The 26,649-nt window shown below is 36.6% G+C and overlaps 1 protein-coding gene across 2 annotated transcripts in view; it reads right to left on the bottom strand.

The window, feature by feature from the left end:
- The window catches only part of ANAPC1 (anaphase promoting complex subunit 1), a 166,810-nt gene that overhangs the window by 125,665 nt on the left and 14,496 nt on the right, over nt 1-26,649 (bottom strand). For both annotated transcript variants that reach the window (XM_072634682.1, XM_072634684.1), the window contains 8 exons: nt 26,427-26,509; nt 23,688-23,761; nt 12,548-12,693; nt 11,721-11,941; nt 10,740-10,949; nt 7,700-7,795; nt 2,614-2,704; nt 2,438-2,503 (listed from right to left, as the gene is read on the bottom strand). In XM_072634682.1, coding sequence (XP_072490783.1) covers nt 2,438-2,503; nt 2,614-2,704; nt 7,700-7,795; nt 10,740-10,949; nt 11,721-11,941; nt 12,548-12,693; nt 23,688-23,761; nt 26,427-26,509 — 987 coding nt within the window. The remainder of the gene's footprint in view (nt 1-2,437; nt 2,504-2,613; nt 2,705-7,699; nt 7,796-10,739; nt 10,950-11,720; nt 11,942-12,547; nt 12,694-23,687; nt 23,762-26,426; nt 26,510-26,649) is intronic.

Here is a 26,649-nt window from a genome sequence, read left to right as displayed (position 1 = left end):
GCTAGTTCCTGTCTGAGATCCTGCCTTCTAAGCACAGAGGTCCCTTAGGGATTTGTGTGTTGCCTCTTCTTTTCTGTCTATAATACTTCACCCTGGTGAGTTCATCAGTTCCCATGGATTTAATTGCCATCTCAGGACTGATGATTCTCAAATCAACCTATCCTGCCCCAAGCTCTTGTGACCTCCAGTCTTCCATCTCTAACTACCTTTGAAATATCTCCAATTGGATGTCCAGCAGACATCTTAAACTAGGAGTGGGGAACCTGTGGCGTCTCGAGGTCACATGTGGCCTTCTAGTCCTCAAGTGTGCCCTTTTGTCTGAGTCCAAGTTTTACAGAACAAATCCTTTTATGGAGGAGATTTGTTCTGTGAAGTTTGGTTTCAAAGGGCTGCACTTCAGGACCTAGAGGGCTACATGTGGTTTCCTCACCCCTGTCTTAACCTAAACCATGTCCAAAACACAACTCAGTATCTTTTCCCCAAAACCTCCTCCCTTTCTACCTTGCCTATTGGGACAGTAAAGCTATCCTCCCAGTCCCTCAGGCTCACAATCAAGGAGTCACCCTCAATTCCTCATCATCTCTCATCCCCCATATCCAATCTGTTACTAAGACCTGTTGATTCCATCTTTGTAACGTTCCTCAAATATGCCTCCCTCTCTCCTGACACTGCCACTACTCAAGTGTAGGTCCTCAACATCTCATGTCAAGACTTTTGCAATAGTTTTGATGTTAAGTGCTTGCCTCAAGTCTCTCTCCACTCCAGTCCACATCTATTCAGCCACCAAAGTACTTTTCCTAGAGCACAGGTCCAACCATGTCACTCCCCTACTCAATAACTTCTAGCTGTTCCCCATGACCTCCAGGATCAAATACAAAATGCTGTTTAGCATTCAAAGCCCTTCATAACCTAGACCCTCCTATCTTTCCAGTCGTCTTGAACTTGAATCCATGACACATACTCTCCAATCCACTGACAGTGGCCTCCTGGCCAGTCCACGGACAACACACACCATCTCAGCCTCTGGGCAGTTTTTCTTATTGTCCCCTATGCCTGGAACATTATTCCTTCTCAATTCCACCTACTAACTTACCTGGCTTCCTTTAAGTTAATTTCATTTTTTTTTTTTACAGCAAGTTTTTCCCCTCTTATTCTGATCTCTTCCCTCTGTTAATCATTTCTTACTTATCCAGTACATAGCCTGCTTTGCAGATTTTTTTTGCATGTTGTCACCCTAGCAGTTGGCACAGTCCCTCACACACAACAGGTACTTAACATTTACTGACTGAATGATAAGTAGCCAAAGAACATGAACAAACAGTTCTCAAAATAAGAATTTAAAATTATTAATTATTATTTGAAAGAATACTCCAAATAATTAATAGTAAGAGAAATAAAAACCAAAACATGTCTGAATTGTAACAAAAATGAAAAGACACAGGTAAAGGTTTGAGGATGTGGAAAGAGAAGCACATGAATGCACTATTAGTGGAGTTAAGAATTTGTCCAACCATTTTGCAAAGTAGTTTGGGATTATGCTAAGAAAGTGACTAAAATGTCTATACTCTTTGATCTAGAGATTCCATTACAAATTAGGGAGATAAAAAAAAGGTTTACAAAAAAGGTAACACCTTGAAGAAAGCTAAAAATTTTAAAACCAGAAGCAAAGATGGCGTACATTCCAGGCACATGGAACAACCTTTATAAGGTGATGGACTCAAAAAACAGAATGCTGAGTTGAGGCCAAAACAAGCAGGCCATTTTGGCTGGGATGGAAAGTTGTATAAAAGAGAATAATGTGAAAAGTCTGGAAGAATAGGAATACTGTGTGAAACACTACAGTTAATGTCAGATTTTTCAAATGTGGTGATGGCTAACTATGCTCAACTTCCCTTCCTTTTTTATGCTCCTTTTTAAGTTTTTTAAATAAGGGATGTCTCTCTGGGAAGGGGAGAGGAGTACATTGAAAAATATATGTGATGCAAAAATAAAAGACATTTTTTAAAAATTTTAAAGAAAAAGATCTGGGAGCTTTAGTAGACTTCTCTATTAATATAAATCAAGAAAATTATATGAAAGTCACAAAAGCCAATGAACTATTAATCTACATTAAGAAAGACAGTCTCTCCAGCAGGTGACAGTACTACCATATTCTACCTTGGTCTGACCACATCTGGAATACTATTTTTAATCTGGACAAGCACATTTTAGGAAGAGTCATCAGTAGAGGGTAACATGGATAGCAAAAAAATTTCAAGATCAGGTTTTGAGGATATTCAGTGTGGGAAGAAAGAAGACATGAAGAGGACATGATATTTGTATTCAACTAACTGAAGGGGCTGCCAGGTGTAAAAGGGATGAACAAGACCGTTTAGTAAAAAACACTATTGGAGCAATCTAACAAAAAGCATTAATGCAAATGCAATGAAGTACATACCCGAACCAATCCAGTGTACAGTACCAGGTTTCCATTGCCTTCTAGGACCAACATGGTATCAATTTTCTAAAATTAGACATGAAAAACTAATTAAGTTTGCTAATATGAGAAAAGCTGACTTTTTTAACTACCAAAATTTAAGAAGGCTTAATAACATTCAAAAATGTTTTACTTGCCTCCACTGGTGCTGCATCCTTTGCTTGTAAGTTGGTAACAGAACCAAAAATCAACTGGGTTTTATCATTACTCTCTTGAAACTTTATACAACTAAATGATGAAATTGAAAAAAAGAAAGCTTTACAGTAAGTTCAATGACAACAGAAATCCATTTCTTCCTTCAAATAACAGTGACAACAAGAAAAGATGAAAAGTTCAGATAGGACTGAATATATTGAAGTGAGACATTGTCTATGATTTCCAAAATATGTTTATATTGTAATCTTATTTGCACTGATGAGCATTTTTCTCTGCAACTGTCTTTTTTTGTCCTTGTCTCACTGCTGATTCCTTTCCTTTCCCTCCTCACCAGCAAAAAAAGTTAGGAGATCAAAGCATTAACCAGTTTACTATTACTAGTTGGTCAATCTAAAATTGATAATAAGTATCATTAACATTTGTAAACAAGTTCTGGGTCTAAAATAAATGAAAGTTTTTTGGAATTCAGGTCTTAACCTCTCTTGTAAAACCTGTTTTATGTGTTGTTTTCTTCTCTAAATCAAGAAACACGAAACTGAGTATTCTCAGTTCTGGACATGGGAGCCCAGATGATATGAATTAATCTCGCCTCAAACGTTAACTGGGTAACTCCAGAAAAGTCATTCAACTCCTGCCAGTCTAATTTTCTCCATCTGCAAGATGGGAATAACAGCACCTATCATATGGGTTTATGATGAGGAACTAAAGAGATAATACATGTAAAACAGAACTTAGCTATAGAAATATTACTTGTATTTTATTAAGAATCTGCTTGAATTTTGGAAATTGTGCATCTTGTGGATTTTTCTTACAAAAGCAGACTAGTCTATAATATGCTTGTTTCATTTCATGTAGAAATCTTAAGAGAGAAGAGCCAGACAAATTGGTAGGGCACAGGGAATAATCCAGTTTAAGACATTTTAATTATTCTCCTAAGTAGTAAGTACAGTGGTATTAGTATAAAATTACTGACTTATACCAAAGGTTTGTAGTATGAAGAACATCTGCATTTTCAAAGATGCTGGCCCTGATATCAGTAAAAGAGAATACAAAAGAGACCAACTCAAATCAGAAGAGCTGCATTCAAATTCCATCTCTGGCATGATCTATGAGACCTCAGACATGTCACTAAATTTTTCCCATCTATAAAATATAATTAAGCTAAAGAGCATCTGAAAACCACTCCTGCTCTCTTGGTCTATGATCTTGTTATGTTCATTCTAAGAGAAAATTTCATTATTTTTTTCAATACAAGACATTTTACTATTTGTTTGAATATATGACTACTTTGTAAAATATCATTTAATTTGTAGAAGAAAATTAAATTCAATACTTAAATTTAATTCAGGGATTGTAAATTATCCATAAAAAAGTCAAGAGATTACTTTACAGGGGTTAGCAAATAAAACGTTCCATGTCCCACAGACTGCAGACATAAAAATTTTTGTGGTTTCTTTATCGCATTCATATTGACCTGAAAGTTCACTACAAGTTTCAAATCTCTTTTCAAACAAACTGCTTTTTTGCCACATCTCCCCTACCTTATACTTGTGGAGTTAACTGACTGAGTGGAAGACTTTATATTTACCCTATTACATTTCATTTTATTTAATGTGACCCAATATTGCGGCCTTTCAAGATCCTTTACAACCTTGAATATTATCCAACACATTCTTCGTGTTTTGTGTCACTTGTGAATTTTTTAAGCAGCATAACTATGCTCCATCTAAGTCAGTGATAAAAATATTAAAAAGCACATGTCCATAAAGTGAAAGATTGTCAGAGCACTCTGCTGAAGAACTCCTTCAAAGCTGACCCTGAACTTTGAGTCTGAGTATTCAGTCAGTTCTGAACACACCTAAAGTGCCTATTTCTAAGGCAATACCTAATTCAACCCAGTCTGGTAACCTTGTCAATGAAGGAAATGAGGTTTAGTTTGGTTTTCCATGTTCTTTCATGAAACAGTCCTATTTTCTTTTTGGTGATCTTCCTATAGACATTTAAAATAAAAAATTGTGATCAGGTGTACATTTTTCAGCATCCATAACTTGTTTAAATAGGTTGTACTTATAGCAAGTAACTTGTTCATAATACTTTCCAACCACCATTTTTTTCTAATTTGGTACTCTTAATGCTGCTCTAGCCGAAGACATAAATAGCTGTACACAAATAACTGATCAAGAAACAGATATTGCATCAGTAACAAAGTAATTTTCTCTCTAGTCAGTAAGGTTTTTTGATGCTTCTTGGTGTTCACCATGTCTAGGTCTTACAATGCCCTTCTTAAAGAAACTATTCTAACATAAAATCATAAAGTTTCTAAGCAATCTACAAACCTTTCTTAATCCTGGGCAATATTTCCCAATTATAATTTGTACCTAAAAAATTTGTACCCAATGTACCTAAAAAATCTACCTCTGCAATGAAGCAACCAATTAGCAGCAGGTATAGATGTAACCAAGTCTGCCTAATTTAAGGAAGACCTATGAGCTAACCTATTTACCTGAAAACTTCCTTTTGTCTTCTGGCTTCATTTGTAGCAAAAATATCAGTCTTAATATGGTTCACTTAATAAAATGATACCAACTTCTTATTCTGTGCTCAAGAATCTCCCATTTGAAGTAACAGCAGTTAAATTTATGTTTGTATTCAAAAATTTATCCAATTCTTGTTGTCCTGTGCCTCCCTGTCTGTAATAATTATGTAGATGAAGAATGAAGCCATATAAGACTGAAGTCCATTTTTTGTTTCATGAGTTGATATATCTTAACACTTTGCAAAAAAAAAAAAAAGTATCCATTGGCTTTAGTGGTTTCTGGGCTCTTTTAGTCTCCTCATTAGAACAAGTGATTTACATCAGTTACATTTCTTTAGGGAACTGTTACAATCTGTTGTCAGTGTTTGGTCTTCCATTTATTTTCCATTTTTTTCAGAATCAATAACATAAGTAGGTCAGGTTGAAATGATGTTAATTACATGACGTACTCTCATTTTTATTCTTATCAATTTTATATTAATTTCTATTTTGCTTTAACAAGAAGGCCTAACTATATACAAAACTAATTTGGAAATGTCTTTCACATCAGTAAGAGCCATTTCCTAAACTGTTAAAATATATAAAATTTCATCTTTTATGTGCAACACCTCCGGATTCTTGTTGTAAAAGAAGTTGTCATGATACTTCATGAAACTAGGCACTTTAAATCTCTAGCATGACTTTCATGAAAGCCTGAGAAAGAATCATGCAGAGTTAGACAGTGTAGAAGAGTTATGATTTATATCAGTGGAAGGAGTTACACTTATACCAATGAAAACACAGACCTAAAGTATTACTCTAAAGAATATCAGTCAAAGGTGAGTTAAATAACCCACGAAAACTATACTGCTTTCCTAAGAGGTCATTCTTACTGAGGCTGTTAGGAGGCACAACAGTTTAAAATAAGCCATGATCCATTCAAAAATACTATAGAACATGTAATCAAAAAACTAAGCTCAAGCCCTTCCACAAACACTTAGCAAACTCTGCAGTCCTGGACAAATCACTTAACCTCCCCCAGCTTTAGCTTCCTCATCTGTAAAATGGTGACAATAACAGCATCTGCCTTACAAGGTCACCAGCAGGATCCAATAAGATCACATATGGACAGTGCTCTGCAAAACTGAAAGCGCTACATAAATGTCAGCCACCAAGTCAAAAATCTCCAGAGACATAATAAAACAAAGCAGGAAGGAAGGGAACCCAGAATTATCAGATCGCAAGTGTTACAAAGCAATAATGATCATATGGATTTGATACTGGTTTAAAACAAGAACTGATCAATGGAACAGACTAGGTACAGAAGATCCAGAAGTTCTGGCACAGAGCAGTGTTTGATAAATCTAATGAAACAAAACACTGGGATAAGGACGTACTAAGTTAACAAAAACTGCTAGGAAAATCAGAAAGTGGTCTGGAAGAACTAGTAGGGCTTACTTACAAAACTATCTCATACTATAAAAAGCTCCAAATAGATATATGATCTAAATGTATAAAGTCCTATGATCAACAAATAAGAAGAAAATGGAATGAGATACCTCTTACAAGAGGGGAATAGTTGATGACAAAATAACAGACAGAATCACAAGGGACAAGAAGCACAATTTTGGTGAAATAAAATTGAAATGCCTTCATCTAAAAAAATCAATGTGGTTAGAACAACTACATACGTATATATATATTGGCTTTTATGTGAGGGGGTGGGAAGGGTTAGGGTAAGTAATAATAGGGATACAAAAAAAGAAAGGAGTGTCAATAAAACACTTAAATACACAGAGGACACCAAGAAGGGTGAAGGGTTTCAGAGGGGTTTCCTCAGAACCCTGAGGAAACGAGATGCTATCTGTTGTCTAGATCCACTTCACAGGTTTGTCATGAGAAACAAATGAAATAATGTTTTGGAAAGTTCTTTGAAAACTTAAAAGCATCACACAAATGATAAGTATACAACTGTATGCAGCAGAATATTCTGAATTAGAACCCAAAGCTGTGTCCTGGTACAATGCTCGCTCCACAGCAGCCTCTAAGTATTTCAGTCAATAACATTAACAATACAAGTTTTTATAAAAACTGGATTTTTAAATAACTGGGTAGGAGAACTTTTAACATTTTTATAGTCACATGCTCTATGGTCCTCATAAAATTCACATCCATTAATATTTCTTATGGATTTACAGACTTTTAAAACTAAAAGGGATCTTGGAAATATTCTTAACACCACCCCCAGACTCCCAGATGAGGAAACAGACGCAGAAAGGTCAGTCAAGTGATTTGACCAAGTGACGAAATATACTCATTCAGAGTCAGAGCCAGTTTTAACCTAAGGATACCTGGTTCAAGAATCTGCAGATTACACTAGTGCAATGATTTCCAAGACTTGTGAATTTACAGATTTTATCCATCCCCTTTCAATCAATAGAATATTGATTTGATGTCAACATCTGTGCAGAAATACCAAAGTCATTTCAATAAAAACGTGAAATATACATAAACACACAAATACATGTACATATACATACACATGTACTTACCGAAGTTGGAGTTGGGATTCTACTAAAAAACACAAAAACTTCTGGCCACAGAGGTCAGATGTAATAAATACTTTTGAGGCTGGAGAACTTTTCTCTCTAAAAATATCGAAAAGAACAACTGTCAGCACCGTGATTTGGTCCAGATCATTATTTAAACATACGAGAAGGATATCAAAGAACTCTAATAAGGCAAAACAGATTTTCTACTCACATTTTCTTTAAACGCATCTTAAATTTTCAAACACAGGTAAAAATAGGTTCTTTTATACAATACATATTGCCTTAGGCATAATTTCCCAAAATGGAATTCATATTCTTCAAATTATCTTAAGGAGTTTATGGGGGATAGAAGATAGCTACTTAACACCATAGTCTTGAAACCAAATCCTATCTCTTATATCTAGCCTCTCCTCTAACTTTTCTCTTCCCTCCCCTCCCCTTTCCTATCAGGTCCCTTGAATTTGACCCTTATTCCCCAAAAGAGAACTTGGCCACATGTATCTTCTTCAACAGCTGCAAATACTTCCTCTTTTCCATAGATTTTTAATCTGGGGTCTGTAGATAGATTTCATGGCATCTAAGTTTAAGGGGTGAACTTGGATGGGGAAAAAAAAAATCTGCATCTTAATTTTCACTGATTTCTAACTAAAATTTAGCATTTCCTTCAATTATTTAAAAATATTATTCTGAGAAGGGGCCCACAGTCTTTACCAGACTGCCAAAGTAAGACCATGACATAAAAAAAATTAAAAACCCCTGTCCTACACCTAGAGGCTGTTTTCAGTCACCTTCCTCCTAGCCATCCTCCACTCTCCATATAATAGCGTAAAACTCCTTTCAATCACATTCCTCTAGCCCAATATCCTTCCTCCTGGCATGACACATAGGTCTACTGCTGGTTTTGTCTGCTTTGTTTTGTCACAGGGAATAAAGGAAAGAGAAAAATGGCTCAGAGTATGAGGAAGAAATTATAGGGCTTCTCAAGGATGTTTCAGTAGGGTAAAACTTAAGAATCACTGATTTAATATTGGCACCATTGTTAGTGATGACATCTTCCTTTGGATCAAATATCTGTCTGGAAAATAGGCTGGCTCTCAGTCATAGAGTAGGGGAGAGTTTATTATAGAACAGTATGTTACATTTTGATAAATATACTTGCACCAATATGTAAAATTTAAAAGGTCCTAATTCTAAATAAAATAGTGTTAGAACTTAAAATCACAGATAACATAATGACTGTCACACCTATACTGCTTTAAGGTTTACAAAGCACTTGCCTTACAGCAATCGTAAGGGTTGCGAATACAAATAAAAATACTTATACTAAGACACATAAGGTAAATGCAAAGATGCAATTCTCAGTATTACAGTTCAGTTAACTGACACTTATTGAGGCACTGACTTGCCCACCTACAATTACTAAATGTCAGAGGCAGGATTTGAACACAGGTCTTCTGTTACACCAAAGTTGTACAGTTCTAATGTACAAGGAATTAGTTACAAAGAATAACATGTGGTACAGATTAAAAATTAAAACTAATTAAAATCAAAATAAATCTCTATCTTAACTAGGTATAAGACAAAAATCTTTCCTTCATGAGAAAAACTATTTAAAGAAACAAGTTCATAATGCATTATTTGAGCTCATATACATATCTATATTATGCTTTCTGGTTATATGACTGTAACTGACTTACCCTCTCTCTATTCTTTTATTTGCAAAATGAGGATAGTAACACTAGCACTATCTATCTACCTCATAGAGTTGTTTTGAGATAAACGCTTTAAAAGTCTTAAAGTTCTAAAAAAATCAAGTTACATAATTAAGCAGATAAAAAGCAAAGCAAAAAGCACCAAAAGTAAAACAACTTAGGTATGGAGACTAGGCTGGGAAAAACATTTTAAATGAGTCCTCACAATCAACTCAGGCATCAGTAAATGACTGGCAGTGAACATGATTCCAGGGACACTCCAGCTGCCACCAGGGCCTATCCCAATGCCCTAAAGAGGCAGTTTCCCCCCTCCTAACTCCCTTTTCCTCTCAGGTTGCTCATCCCTTTCCAGTCTCTACTTACATGGTACCAGTACTCTGATGCTATCCTCCAAAGTTCAAAATTGTGTAATCCACCCTGACCTACCTTTGCTCTGTCGCAGAATTTAAAATTACCCCTTTCTCCATTTCCCTAATTCCATAATTAAGGAAGCTAAAAGACATTATCAATTAGATGCCACTCGTCTAACTAAAATAATATTAATGTATGTCTCAATAACTAAGGTACTGCCCTTTCAAGAGTTATTTCTCACCCAAAGAAAAACTAGTTAATCTACCTCAATCTCAATTTGGAGGACATAAGAAGGAAACAGTTTTCAGTAGGATGCTCTGTTGCTGTTCCTTGCCAACTAGAGGATGCTCCATATTTCTCACTCCTCCAATCCCTAATCAGTGTGCCAGGAAGTTAAAAACCTGGAATCAGCACTGACTGGTAATAAGTGACCACATCACACAGGGATCATTATGAAAGTAAGAGTATTAAAAGTATAGGATAAAATATGCATTCAGATTTTTAAATTTTATATTCTGTGTTCCTTGCCTAAATTGTCCATGTATCTTACGTGTTTTTAATGGTTTTAAATCTTGATTCTTAGGATTGGACTCCCATATCTTTTAATTAAGTATCTGACTGGTAACTGATTTTTAGTTGAATCTCTATTTTCATTACTACTGTTCCTTTCTTCATAGGTCTTTTTGGAACATCAAGGGTACAGTATGTTGCAGATAGTGCAATGAAAATTGTTTTTCTCAGTGCTGACCCTTCCATCATAATGACATATGATGCCGTTCAGGGTTTACATTGTGGTTTTTCTACAACAATCTGAGTGAGGAGAGATTAGGTGGCTTCTTCCTCTACACAGTGTATGTAAGTATATATGTACATAGGTTTGAATATGTCATTAATGTTTAACAGCAAACTACTATATCAAGGCAATGAAACACAGTGCAGTGTTTCTCCTGAAATGACTGGAAATGTAAACAACAAACCTGGTACTGGTAATTGTTTCTGTCCATAAGTGGTCAATACAAAGTTCTGGAACAATTGGCTCCATTTCTGGTGTAAGAAAGGAGTCATTAGAAGTGCTGTTTGGAGAATGAGAAACACTCTGCCTCTTTGGAGACTGATTATGGCTTGAAAAGTTGAATCTCTGCACCCCTGAGAATGAGTGTACTCCTAAGGCAGGAGAATGAGAACGACTGCAAAACCAAATACAGAATATCAGCAACAAAATGGATTATCAACACAGAGTTAAAAAATACATACAGTAACATCTTCTAGTACTAGAGTATTCTCAGAATAATGTGTTAGAAATACCATGCTAGCGCTCTCCTGTACCAACTTAAATATACAACAAAGCATTTTACCTACTGCTTGGGGAGGAAGGGGAGAGTGATTTTATTTTCTGCTTTTATTTAGTTGGCTAGTTAATTCTATAATCAAAATAACTTACCCTGGTCTGAACTACGATGATGCAGTTTACCATATTTTTAAATTATATTTTTGCCAATAAAAATGGAACAAAATCAGAAAATTTCAAAATGTGGCAAACAGTGAAGAAATATTAAAACAGTAGCTAAATTTTCATGAAGTGTTCTTCTTTCAAGCTCTAAATACTATGACTATGAGATGTGGTCAATCTATTTTCCCCAAAGGAAAAAAATCTCCCATCTTGGCAGTTCTCTCCACTATGTTATGATATTGAACACAGATCCAATAAGAAGAATCATGTTTTCATTGTGGTTTCTCTACAACAAGCTGAGTAAAGAGAGATTTAGTTAGACTCTTCCTCTACACGGCCTATTCATATATATATATATATATATATAACATCAATGCTTTCTCTTGAAACATTCCATCACAGCATAACTTTGATATTATACAATAACATGAAGCAAAGTTTCAATTTTCTATTGTACATTTTCCCTGGGATCTGAAAGTCATTTACCACAAGCACCACTAGTATTTACCTAAGAGCTGCCATGTTGGAAATAGAAGGTGAACGAGAATGTAAACTGGGCGAGGATGTTGACCGACTCTGACTGTGAATCGAAGAATAATTCTGGAAAGGTGAAGCCACTGGTGAATCTCCTTTTGAGAAACTTCTGAGGTGTGCAGTGAGGGAGCTGCTGGTAGCCACATGCTGTGGGGTGCCCCCTTGTTCCGAGAACTTTAAAACCACATTCTGCTCCTTAATTTAAAAAGGAAAAAGAAAAAATTAAACAGCCATTTCTTTATAACAGGAATGATGACTTTTTTGTGTATTTTCCTTTTACATATAAGATTATTAATAATAAATACCAGAGTTAAATAATTTCTATTTTACACACTGCTTTCCCCACAATAAATCTCAGATAATTACTATTCTCATGGTTTTGGCTTGTCAGAAGTCACACAGCTAAAAAGGGGCAGAAATAAAATTTGTACTCAGGACGCCTGACTCCCAGACCACTCTTTCTATTGAGAGGCAGCGTGTCATAGGGGCTTCCATGACAGATTTGGATCCAAAAAACTCAGATTTGAATCTTATCTCTGACACTTACTAGCTGTGAGGTTACAGGCAAGTAACAACCTCTCACAGCTTCACAGTTTGCTCATCTGTAAAATGGGAATAATAACAATGCTACCACAAGGTGTTATAAGGACTACTATATATCAGCTACTATTATAATAACACACAGCTGTGCAATATATCTTAGGAAAAAAACTATTTCTCACATTCCTGTAATAAAAGCAGGGGCCAAGGATTACTAATACTTCAAATTTGGCAAATATTGACTTGCTTTTGTTTCCATACCTCAGGTTTCACTCTGCGCAGAATCCAGAGAGAATGTAAACCCTGAACGGCATCATATGTCATTATGATGGAAGGGTCAGCACTGAGAAAAACAATTTTCATTGCACTATCTGCAACATACTGTACCTTTGATGTTCCAAAAAGACCTATGAAGAAAGGAACAGTAGTAATGAAAATAGAGATTCAACTAAAAATCAGTTACCAGTCAGATACTTAATTAAAAGATATGGGAGTCCAATCCTAAGAATCAAGATTTAAAACCATTAAAAACACATAAGATACATGGACAATTTAGGCAAGGAACACAGAATATAAAATTTAAAAATCTGAATGCATATTTTATCCTATACTTTTAATACTCTTACTTTCACAGAATTTCAGAATTAAAAAGTCTTAGGGAACATCTGAAACACAGTAGATCTCAAACTGAATGTATTATCTATTCCCAGAATTCACCCTCTTCCAAACCTCTCTACTTCTGTTGAGCACTCCCTTATTCTTCCAGTTACTCAAATTCACTTCAGTTTCATCCTCAGCTACTTATTCTCACTCTTTCCACATCTCCAATCAAGGGTCAAGCCTTGTTACCCTTACCCTCTTTCACAGGCATTTCCCTCTCTCCACTGACACAGCCACTACCTAAGTTCAGGCCTGGATCACCTCTCAACAGCCTCTTCATTGGTCTCCCTGCTTGAAGTCTCTCCTCACAGCCATCAAAGGGATCTTCATGCATGGCCAAATACAAACTCCTCTAGCACTGAAAGTTCATCAAAATCTTGTCCTAAACTATCTTTTCTACCTTACTACATACATTACTTTCTTCCATGCAAACTATGGTTGAGCTTAGGAGTTCTTAAATCTTTTTTGGTGTGTTATAGGTCCCATTTGACAGTCTGGTGAATCAATCAATAAACATTTATTAAGTAGCTACTATGTGCCAAGAAATCTATGAAACCTTTCTCTGAAGAATGTTTTTAAATGCATTTTTAAAAACATGTAGAGGGGCAGAGCCAAGGTGACAGAGTAAAAACAGGGACTTGCTTGAGCTCTCCCTCAAAGCCCTTCAAATACCTGTAAAAAAAATGACTCTAAACAAATTCCAGAGCTGTAGAGCCCACAAAATGACAGAGTGAAACGAGTTTCCAGTCCAAGAGAGCCTTGAAGGTCAACAGGAAGGATCTATTGCATCGGGCTGGGAGGGGAGCACAATTCAGTGTGGGCCACACTGGCACTGACAGGGCATGAACAGGCTTCAGGAGACTGAATCACTGGCAGCTGTGGTGGTTTCCAGACTTTTTGGTTCACAAACACCAAAGACAATATCAATGGGAAGACTCTGTGGGAGCTTGGTAAGAGAACAGCACAGTTTGACCCCAGTCCAGGGGAGGCGTTGGTGGTTGTGATGGCAGCACTATTGACTGCTTCCATAGCTCCCAACCCAAAGATGGTGTGAGGATCAAAAAGCTGATCAGAGGGAAACTGCAGGAATCTCATTGCTGGTGCAGGATTCTCTTACTTTGCCCTGCTTGGAACTGGGTCACAGTCCTGGGGTGAGAAGGAGCACTGGTGTGGTGGAGCTTATGGTGCAGTGGAGAGGGAATCTTCCTCGCAGTTCCAGGACAGAGAATAGTGCTTGTGGTCACTCAGACCAGAGCACAAGCCAGGAAAGGAATAAATATCTCTCCTTTGATCATACCACCTTGGAGAAACTAAAAATTTACAGGCCCCTAGAAGTATCTCTGAAGACAGCTGAACAGAATCCCTTGAAGTTTGGGATGGTACACTGCCCCTCCCCCACTGGAAGCAGAATCCTACCTTGACAAAGAGTTAGAAAGTTAGAAAGTGGGGCGGAGCCAAGATGGCGGAGTAGAAAGACGCACATACACATAGCTACGAACCCACAACCCATAGAACATCTACAAAGAAGTAACTCACGGCGAATTCTGCACCCAGAGGCCACAGAACATTGGAGCGAGGGAGATTTCTGTTCCAGAGAGACCTGCAAACCTCTCACAAAAGGTCCTTCGTGCCGCGGACTGGGCGCCGGGACTGGGAGCTGAGTACAGCCCTGCTGCGGCACCGAGAGGAAAAGATCCGAGCGGGCTTCAAGGACGGGATCTCCAGCGGCCACCCGGGTCCCTCCACCCACAGGTGACAGGGTCTCTTTGGCAGGTTGAGAGGGGAGTGGGGTGCCCCCATGACTCGGGCCCCCTCGGGAGGCAGTAGCTGACGCAGAGGCAGACCAGGGCTCCCCAAGCAGGCAGGAGCCTGGATCCATTGTTGAAGGTCTCTGCATAAACCCCCTGAGGGAACTGAGCCCTTGAGGCAGCCCTGCCCAGACCCGAACTTAATCTCACACTGAACAGCAGCCCTGCCCCCGCCCAAAGCACTGAGGCTGGGAAGCAGCATTTGATTCTCAGACCCCAAGCGCTGGCTGGGAGGATCTGGAGGCAAGGTGGGTGTGAGGAGAATATTCAGAGCTCAAGTCACTGGCTGGGAAAATGCCCAGAAAAGGGAAAAAAACCAAGACTATAGAGGGTTACTTTCTTGGTGAGCAGGTTTCTCCTCCCCTCCCTTCTGATGAGGAAGAGCGGTGCTCACCATCAGGGGAAGACACAGAAGTCAGTGCTTCTACATCCCAGCCCACTCAATGGGATCGGTTCTGGGAAAAGGTCTTAAAGAGCCCAAACAATTTTCAAAATCATGATAGAGAGGTGGAGGAAAAACTGGGAAGACTAATAAAAAACTTGCAAGCAAAGTATGAACAGCAGATCAGCTCCCTGCTAAAGGAGACCCAAAAAAATGTGGAAGAAAATAACACCCTGAAAAAAGGCTAACTCAATTGGCAAAGGAGGTTCAAGAAGCCAAGGAGGAGAAGAATGCTTTCAAAAGCAGAATTAGCCAGATGGAAAAGGAGATTCAAAAGCTCACTGAAGAAAATAATTCTTTCAAAATTAGAATGGAACAGATGGAGGCTAATCACTTTATGAGAAACCAAGAAATCACAAAACAAAACCAAAAGAATGAAAAAATGGAAGATAATGTGAAATATCTCATTGGAAAAACAACTGACCTGGAAAATAGATCCAGGAGAGACAATTTAAAAATTATGGGACTACCTGAAAGCCATGATCAAAAAAAAGAGCCTAGACATCATCTTTCATGAAATTATCAAGGAAAACTGCCCTGAGATTCTAGAACCAGAGGGCAAAATAAGTATTCAAGGAATCCACAGATCACCGCCTGAAAGAGATCCAAAAAGAGAAACTCCTAGGAACATTGTGGCCAAATTCCAGAGTTCCCAGATCAAGGAGAAAATATTGCAAGCAGCTAGAAAGAAACAATTCAAGTATTGTGGAAATACAATCAGGATAACACAAGATCTAGCAGCTTCTACATTAAGGGATCGAAGGGCATGGAATAGGATATTCCAGAAGTCAAAGGAACTAGGACTAAAACCAAGAATCACCTACCCAGCAAAACTGAATATAATTCTTCAGGGGAAAAATTGGTCTTTCAACGAAATAGAGGACTTTCAAGCATTCTTGATGAAAAGACCAGAGCTGAAAAGAAAATTTGACTTTCAAACACAAGAATGAAGAGAAGCATGAAAAGGTGAACAGCAAAAGAAGTCATAAGGGACTTTACAAAAGTTGAATTGTTTACATTCCTACATGGAAAGACAATATTTGTAACTCTTGAAACTATTCAGCATCTCGGTACAGGGTGGGATAACACACACACATGCACACGCACACGCACACACACAAAGAGACAGAGTGCACAGGGTGAACTGAAGAGGAGGGGATCATATCTTAAAAAAAAAAAATGAAATCAAGCAGTGAGAGAGAAATATATTGGGAGGAGAAAGGGAGAAATGGAATGGGGCAAATTATCTCTCATAAAAGAGGCAAGCAAAAGACTTTTTAGTGAAGGGAAAAAGAGGGGAGGTGAGAGAAAAACATGAAGTTTACTCTCATCACATTCCACTAAAGGAAGGAATAAAATGCACAGTCATTTTGGTATGAAAACCTATCTTACAATACAGGAAAGTGGGGGATAAGGGGATAAGCAGGGTGGGGGGGAGGATGGAAGGGAGGGCACGGGGAGGAGGGAGCAATTTGAGGTCAACACTCATGGGGAGGGACAGGATCAAAAGAGAGAATAGAAGTAATGGGGGACAGGATAGGATGGAGGGAAATATAATTAGTTCTTACACAACACTACTATTATGGAAGTCATTTGCAAAACTACACAGATCTGGCCTATATTGAATTGCTTGCCTTCCAAAGGGAAGGGGTGGGGAGGGAGGGAGGGCAGATTGGCAGACAGAGGCAATTAGAACGCTCGGTGTTTTGGGGTGGGGGGAGAGGACAAAAGGGGAGAAAATGTGGAACCCAAAATTTTGTGAAAATGAATGTTAAAAGTTAAATAAAAAAAAAAAAGAAAGTTAGAAAGTTAAGTATTTGGCTGGGAAAATGAGTAAACATTGTAAAAAAAAAAAAACTTCAGACTACAGAATCTTACTTTACTGACAAAGATCAAAACATACAACCAGAAGAAAACACACTCAAAGCTCCTACATCTATAGCCTCCAAGAAAAATATGAATTGGTCACAAACCATGGAAGAGTTCCAAAAAGATTTTGAAAATCAAGTAAAAGAAGTAGAGGAAAAATTGGGAAGAGAAATGAAAATGATGCAAGAAAATCATGAAAAATGAGTCAACATCTTGCTAAATGAGACCCAAAAAAGTACTAAAGAAAATAACACCTTAAAAAATAGATTAACCCAAAAGGCAAAAAAGGTTCAAAAAGTCAATTAGGAGAAGAATGCCTTAAAAAGCAGAATTGGCCAAATGGAAAAAGAGGTCCAAATCTCCCTGAAGAAAATAATTCCTTCAAAATTATGATGGAGGAAATGGAAGCTAATGATTTTATGAGGAATAAAAAATTATAAGACAGAACCAAAAGAATGAAAAAATAGAAGACAATGTGAAATATATCACTGGAAAAACAAAAGACCCAGAAAACAGATTCAGGAGACATAATTTAAAAATTATAGGACTACATGATCAGAAAAAGAGACTAGACATCATCTGTCAAGAAATTACCAAGGAAAACTGCCCTGAGATTCTAGAACCAGAGGGTAAAATAGAAATTGAAAGAATACACCAATCACCTCTTGAAATAGAACCCAAAAGGAAAACTCCAGAAATATTGTAGCCAAATTCCAGAGTTCCCAGGTCCAGGAGAAAATACTGTAAGCAGCCAGAAAGAAACAATTTGAGTATTGTGGAAATACAATCAGGGTAACACAAGATCTAGCAGCTTCTACATTAAAGGATTGAAGGGCTTGGAATATGATATTCCAGAGGTCAAAGGAACTAGGATTAAAACCAAGAATCACCTACCCAGCAAAACTGAGTATCATACTCCAGGGGGAAAAAGTGGATATTCAATGAAATAGATGATTTTCAAGTATTCTTGATGAAAGGACCAGATCTGAAGAGAAAATCTGACTTTCAAACACAAGAATTAAGAAAAGCATAAAAAAGTAAACAGGAAAGAGAAATCATAACAGACTCATTAAAGTTGAACTGTTTACATTCCTATATGGAAAGATATTTATAACTCATGAGGCCTTTTTCAGTATTAGGGTAGTTGGAGAGAATATATGTATGTATGTGTGTATATATATATATATATATATTCAACTCACCCTGCGCATACATATGGACAGAGGGCACAGAGTGAATTGAATATGAAGGAATGATATCTAAAAAATAAAATTAAGGGGTGAGAGAAGAATATAATGGGAAATATAATGGAAAAAGAAGAAAGGGAGAGATATAATAGGGTAAATTATCTCACATAAAAAAGGCAAGAAAAATCTTTAACAATGGAAGGGAAGAGGGGGGAAGTGAGAGAGAATGAGCGAACCTTACTCTCATCAGATCTGGTTTACAGAGGAAATAACATGTGCGTTCAACTGGGTATTTTACCCTACAAGAATGTATGGGAAAGGGGATAACAGGTGGAGGATGATAGAAGGAAGGACAGATTGGGAGAAGGGGTAGTTGGAAGCAAACATTTTTGAAAATGGGCAGGGTTAAAGGAAAGAAAAAAATAAATGGGGGCAGGATAGGATGGAGGGAAATATAGTTAGTCTTTTACAACATGAGTATCATGGAATTGTTTTGCATAACTACACATGTATAACCTATATTGAATTGCTTGCCTTCTCAATGAGGATGGGTAGGAAGAAGAAGGGAGAGAATTTGAAACTCAAAGTTTTAAAAATAAATGTTAAAAAATTGTTTTTACATGCAAATGGGAAATAAGACATAGAGGCAATGGGGTAGAGAAATCTATTTTACCCTACAAGAAAGTGACAGGGAGTGGGATATAATGAGGGGTGGGGTAATAGAGGAAAGGGCAGATTGGGGGAAGGGGTAATCAGAATGCAAGCCATCTTGGGGTGGGGGGGAGGGGAGGGATGGAGAGAAAATTTGGAATTCAAAATCTTGTGTTAATGAATGTTGACTAAAATATATAAATTAATTTTTATAAATGTAGGATTACTCTGTAGACCAGTGACAGTGGGCTCCTGGCTACTCCTCACACATGAGTTTCTTCTCTCGACTAGATATTTTTCACTGATTATCCCCCATACCTGGAAATCTCTCCATTCTCACCTTTGCCTCTTGGCTTCTTTCAGGTCCCAAATAAAACTTCTGCAAGAAGCTTCCCCAATTCTCCTTAATGCTAGTGTCTTCCCTCTAAGATTACCATCAGTTTATCCTGAATATATCTTGTATGTGCACAGTTATATGTATGTTCTCTCCCCCACTTGACTGTGAAATCCTTGAGAGCAGCAACTGTATTTTTGCCCGTTTTTGTAGATCAAGCACATAGCACAGTCCTGGCACATAGTAATGCTTAATAAACACTTGAGCAGAATACTATAGCAGGACTAGTATCTCTCCAATCCTTCATGTAGTATTTTTTTTTTTAATGCAGCCTATAATTATATTGGTTTTCTAGGCTGCCATAGATGCACTGTTGACTCATTCTGATCTAGTTACCTACTAAAAAATTCAGTTTTTCAGACAAATTGCTTTTTAGTCACATTTCCCCCATTTTATAAATATAAGGTTGATTTTTTTAAACTCAAGTGAAAAACTTCACATTAACCTCTATCAAAATTCATCTTATTAGATTTGGTTCAATGTCACCATTCTTATAGGACCATGTCATGTTTTAATACTTACAGTTCATTATCTAGTCTTACTTCTATCTCTTCTAAGTCTTTTCAAAATTTAAGATGGTTGGTGAATTCTCTGGGCATGCACATGTGTATTTAGATAAGAGGCTCTTAACCTTTTTTTTGTATCATGAACCCCCTTTCACATCTGGTGAAGCCTAGGAACCCCTTCTCATAATTTTTTTTAAATTCATAAAGAAAATTATCAAGTGAGATATAATGAGAATAAAGTTTTAAATTTTTTCCTATTCAAGTTCACAAACAGTCTGAAATCTGTGGAACCTCAAGTTAAAAACTACTTCAAACAATTCCCCATTTTCATCCTAATCAGAATTGTTTCTTTTGTTTCTAAAGAATTTCACCCATCTCAGGTCCATATCAGGGAGACAGAGAGTCTACTCAAAGTCTTCTAATTCAGGTACTGCATGAAAACTTGCCTTTGGCTATGCACCTGGGTAAGGGGTGCTAAATCTGATATGGAGGAGCCTAACTTTGTACAAATAGTGGGAACAGGTGTCAACAGGCAGCTCTATCACTCACTATCCCATGCTGAATAATAAATCCAGGGCACTAAGGAAAAAATCCAGAAACAACAACTATGTGACACTTACCCTGAACTATCCCTAATACAAAGTACAAAGTTATAAGTAAGGCTGGAGGAATCAGCAAACAAAAAAGAATCCTGCCATAAAGAGTTATGAAAGGGAACACTAAGATGCAAATCCAGGAAAATAAAAGGATTCCAAAATTTATATAAGCAATGTTTAGTCATTTTTCAGTCATGTCTGACTCTTTGTGAACCCATCTGGGATTTCTTGGCAGAGACACTGGAGTGGTTTGCCATTTCCTTCTCCAGTTCCTAAAGATGAGGAAACTGAGGTAAACAGAGTCAAGTGACTTGCCCAGGGTCACACGGCTAGTAAATATCTGAGGCCAGATTTGAACTCAGGAAGATGAGTCTTCCTGACTCCAGGCCCAGTTCTCTAGCCACTACACCACATAGCTGCCCTCTTATATAAGCAAAGCTCCAAAGAAAAAACTGGGCAATTTATTTTATGATTTGAAATATGTGTAGTCTCGCATTTTGATCATGGTTTTTATGCCATCCATTGATTCATAAATGATCTCTCTTTGATGTTTTCTAGATCAATTTTTTTATACATGATTCATTATACTTTTTCTGGGGTTGAGTCTTTTGACTATTTCTTCTCTCCTGGAGTCATTAACTTCTTTAATTCATTCCATTTTTTAAGGATTCTGTTGCTTTAGTAAGGTTTTAAACCTATTGTTATGTTTTAGTTGTTAGTTGTTAAATCTCTTTCCATTTCTTTCTTCCATAGTTTTCGTTTATTTTCCATTTTTTCCCTAGTACTCTCTTTTCCAATTTTCTCCTTTAGAGTTCATATTTCATTTATAAAACAAAGCAGGAAGGAAAACACAGCTTGAGCAAAAGTTCAACTAGGATTCCTACATTTTTTAAAAAAGAACTAATAAAATATTTTATAAATCACTGGACTACATGAAAGCCATAATCAAAATATGAGACTACACATATTTCAAGAAATCATAAAATTAAAATTGCCCAGATCTCTTAAAACCAGAGAGAAAAAGATGAAAATAGAATTTATCAGTCATCTCCTGAAAGAAACTCCTGAAAATGAAAACTCTCAGGAACAGTACAGCCAAAATCCAGAGCTTCTACTTCAAAGAAAAAATACTGCAAGCAACAAGAAAGAAAGAATTCAAGTACTGAGGAGCCATAGTCAGGATCACACAGGATTTAGGAGCCACCAATACCAAAGTGCAAGGAGCTTTAGAATACAATATTTCAGAAAGCAAAAGAAATAGGCTTACAACCAAAAATAAATTATCCATTTAAACTGAGTATTAACCAACAGGGGGTATAAGTAGACCTTTAATGAAATAGAGGGTTTCCAAGTATTCATGATGAAAAGATGAGAGTTGCATAAAAACTTTGAAATACAAACAGAAGAGTCAGAAGAGTCAAGAGAAACATAAAAATGTAAGTATGAATGCTTAAGGAACCATGATAACTTTTTACATTCTGACACGGGCAGAGGATACTAGGCCTATGCTTCAAAGAAAGGAAAAAAGGAAATACACATAAAAAAAATTTATGGCATCTTTTTGAAATGGCTTTGCTTCTGTCAGAGATAAAATTCATGAAGATACCTAGAAAACTGAAATTCCCCATTATTACTATATCATGTCTCTGTGCCAGGTTTATGATACATTTTCCAAAACCCTCATCTATTTAATCTTTCTGTCTTGGCAATCTATAGAATACTCTAATGATTTATATTGCTTCTACTTTTGCCTCCATTAATCTTTACTCAAATGTTTTCCACTATTCTTCCCCAAACTGTTCCGTATTTCTTTAGATGAAAATATAGTCTTCAAATGTGTAATTCTGCTCTCATCCCCTTTCCATCTATCCTTTTTCTTCTGAATAAGAGCTATATTCCCATCACAGGTCTCATTCCATCAATTCTCAGTGATATCTCTGAGGTCAAATTTGACTCCTCACATTAGGATCTCTGGTTCACCTTACTCATTATTTATACTTGATTTATCTGTGCACCACAGGTTTAGTTACTGGCCTTCCTGCATTTTGTTTCTTATAAATTTACAGGTATCACTACTACTGTTTTTACTATACTGTAATTATTCTTTCTAGTATAGACTGTGATATCCTTAACTAAACTTGGGTTGAGAATGGTTCAGATAGTCTATCCTCATTTATAATAAAACAAAATTTCAAAATGTGTACTGGTGACCTAATATATCTCACATTCATTGATTAAAAAAAAACCTTCCTAAAAGCCCATCAATCTACTTGAACGAATTTTCCTATTTCCAGTTGCTCCCCAACATTTTGCCAATTAGGCCATCTCGATTTACTCATTCCTTGTTTCAGAAGCCTGCCCTCCACCAGGACCAGTCCAGTAGTACCAACCTATCTCTAATATATGAACAAATTCCATGATAGGAATGTAATACAAGTGAATCGAAGGAGTATCAAGTCCTATAAAGCCATAACTTTGAAAATTATTAACTAAATCTATCTTTGCTATCTTGGGTAATTTTTTAGTATTGTTTACTACAAAGTCTTCCTTTGTAACTTTATAATAATTCAAGACTATGTGAGCATATTTAAAATTTCAGAGATAAATATCTACAGAGATACAGAAGAAAATTCAAGACCAAGGGAAAAAAAAAATTAGAATGGAAAACAAAGGAGAATAGTATGCTTCCAACATATAGGCTGAAAGTTTAATTTTTGTCTTTAGTTTCACAATATTGCTAATATCTATTCAAAGAATTTTTAATTTCTATTACTACTGATTGATAGATTCTACTTAGGTTTGGTAATTAAATCATTAACATTCATGATTTCCTCATGAGGAAGGGCCTAATCATAGATTAAAAAAATTAATATTTTAATAGTATTTAATCTTTGGCTATAGTCATATTCTGATACCTAACTGAGCATGAAGAGAACTCTAGGCTCTCCAAGAATCAGACAGAAGTTGAAAAAATTATAGTTCTCACCAAGCAAAAACAGATTACGAGGTCAAAGACATATATTGATCTAAGAACTAGCTAAATTCAGTGATATTGCCAGAAAGCTGGCAATTTCTGGGCAAAAGCTCAAGAAAAGTCTCGGGGAATATTTGTATAGAACAAGCACGCTAAAATATTACAAATGTTTTGAAGCACTTAAGTACATGTTCAGTACTATATCACCTAAACATGACTGTTCTAAAATATTTTTAAAAATAAGTTTTAATGTATATTACTGCAGTTTTAATGAACCATCCTTAACTCAAGGTACAGCCACAAAATTCACTTACCTCCAGATTTACAAACAAGAGGAGTTATTTCATCCAGTGGATGCAGCATACTGAACATAGTAGGTAAAGGTTCTCTAGCAAAAAAAGTGAGAAAAATTAAATGAAATGAGCACTAGAATAAATTTAACTATATTACACTAACTTTTTCCTTACAAAGGAGAAATCTAAATTAAAAGATCAATCAGAATTATAGGGCTCAAATTCCCCAGTAGATGTGGTCGAAGGATATAAACAAATAGTTGTCAAAAGAATAATCACATATTAATCACCACATGAGAGAATGCTCCAAAATACTTACAATAAGAGAAATGCAAGTCAAACTAGTCTTGGGGGTTTTACCCCATACCCAGAAAATTGGCAAAGATGAAAAAAGATGGAAATAAAAAATGTTGGAAGGAATGTAGAAAGGTAGGCACACTGAAGTATTGCTGGTAGGGCTGTGAAAGGGTTCAACCATTTTAGAAAGCAATTTGGAATTAAGCAAATTAAGTGACTAATATGTCCATAACTCTCTGACCTAGAGATTTCATTACTGGGCTTACACCCCAAAGTGACCAGTGATATGAAGATAGTTGCCATACACACCAAAATATTTATAGCAGTACTTTTTGTGATGGCAAAGAATCAGAAACCAAGTAGATGCCCATCAAATGGGGAACAGTAGTGGTACATGCACACAATGGAAAATTACTGTGCTGTAAGTAATGATGAATGTGATGAATACTGAGAAGTCTGGAAAGATATATATGGATTGATGCAGAGTGAAGTAAATAACGCCAAAAAACAACATATGTAACTAGAAAGAACAATCACACCTAAGAAAACAAATGCAAAAGTAAATGTTGCAAAATTACAAAGAACAGGCATGGCTTTAAAACAGAAATATGAAAGGATGGACCCACTTAACCTCTTCTCAGAGGTGGGAAGTCCACAGGTGCTGCTTACTGCACATTTTCACAATTTTTCAATGCATTGATAGACTGTGTTGATCTTTTCCTCTTTTTTTATATTTAAAAAATACTATTTGTTATATGTGACAGCTCTCTGAGAGGGAGGAAGAGAAGAAATACTGAGAAAAATACTGAGGAAAACTATTTGACAAAACATGTCAATTAAAAACATTTTAAAAAAAGAAAATGACTGCTGCAAAATCCTAAAGAATAAGGTTAGCCCCAAAGACAACTATGAGAAAACAACTTCTCCCCACTCTGTACAGAAGTGAAGGGTGGAAGAGGAAGGTCCATGGATATGAAACACTGCCTAAGCCAGATTTTTTTTAACACAGTGAGCAGTTTTACTGATTTGTCTCTTCTTTTCCTGACAAAAAAAAATCTGTTATAAGGGAGGACATTGCAATGGGAAAGGAATGTAAGGGAAAATACATCCAATGTAAAAATGACCAAAAAAATGAATTAAAAAAAAAGAACATGGTTAGAAAAGCCAACTTTTGGCCAAAAGTCAATTTTTCTTTATCTATTCTAGTGCTTTTACTTTAGTTACTATAATTTTTTTCCAGTCTATTATCACCCATCCCCAATCTCTTCCAATCTTCATAGTTCCAGAAGCATATTTTGGGGGATGTTCAGACCTGTGATTTCATCAGTGATTTTATCTTGGTGTTTCCTTCGAGGCTTATAACTTATAGCCCTAGAGAAGTGCCTGGACAATCAAAAGTTACATGACTTGCTTGCAGACACATTAAGAGCAGTAACTGAGCCCGCTGTTTTCCTTACTCCTAGACTGGCCTTCTATCTACTCTACCTTACTGACTCTGCATTATAGTTAGACAGCACTTAATTTTGTTGTGTTGAACTTAGAATGGCAACTACCACAATTCAGAAAGATATTAATAAATGAGAAAAAGATCCTCTATTCTACTAAAATTTCTTAGTGAAATTGCTTCCACTAAAACTGAGATTAAAAATCTTAATTTCTGTGAGCAACTTTTCTTTACTAATCAAAATATTAACAGGTTTAAATTGCATCTTCTCAGAAGGAAGGAAACAAAAAACACATATACCCCATTTAGCTAAATGAGAAATCTTCAGTTTTACAGTTTAAAATGAACTTTCAACCACTTTTTTTTTGTCTCCTCCTTTGCCCTTTGCAAAAGCTCAAAAATCCAATATTTAAAAAAAAAAAAAATTGCAGAGCCAAGTGTGAGGGCACATGCCTGCAGTCCCTGAAGCTGGAGAAGCTGAGGCTGATGGATCACCTGAGCTCAGGAGTTCTGAGTTACAGTGGCACTAAGGCTGGTTAGGTGTCTACACTAAATCTGGCACCAATATGGTTAGTCCCAGGAGCAGAAAACTATCAGGATGCCTAAGGAGGGGCAAATTGTCCAGGGTCAGTAAAACAGAGCAGGATAAAGTTTCTATGCTAATCAGTTTTGGTGCTGGGCCCATGAGTGGTCACTACACTTTCAGCATGGGTAAAATAGGGAGACCCATTCTTGGGGAAAAGGGGAAGCAACTTACTCAGCACCTACTATGCACATAGTATTTTACTAAGTGCTATATATCCTTGTTGTCAAAGAGTTTACAATGCAATTAGGGAGAAAAGATATAGACACAGTGAAATGATAACACAAAGCAGCAAATGATTAAGTGCCAAATGAAAGGAATGGTCAATAAATGCATGGTATCTGTAAATGTTCTCTCCCACGCATTTACTTTTTAAAAGATTTTACTTTGTAACAGTCAATAAAAAAAAGTCAAGGTGCAAGTCTTCAATGAATACCTGGGTGGACTTGGAGGTACTTCATGTGCAGAACTACTTCGTTCAAACAATAAACCGTATTTGGTGGGCCAAACGTTTGCCACCTACCAGTTGGGAGGGGAAGGAGGAAAGGACAGAGTTAAAGCATTACATTAACAAAATAATCTTGGGATTCTGACAATATGACAATATGTCAGAGTTTTTTTCCCTACTCAATAAGCACAACAAAGGAACTACATCATTT

This window comes from Notamacropus eugenii, chromosome 1 (genome assembly GCF_028372415.1).
Source record: "Notamacropus eugenii isolate mMacEug1 chromosome 1, mMacEug1.pri_v2, whole genome shotgun sequence".
Lineage (NCBI taxonomy): Eukaryota > Metazoa > Chordata > Mammalia > Diprotodontia > Macropodidae > Notamacropus > Notamacropus eugenii.
Note: the sequence above shows the minus strand (reverse complement) of the source record. Positions and strands in the feature narration are given on the sequence as shown.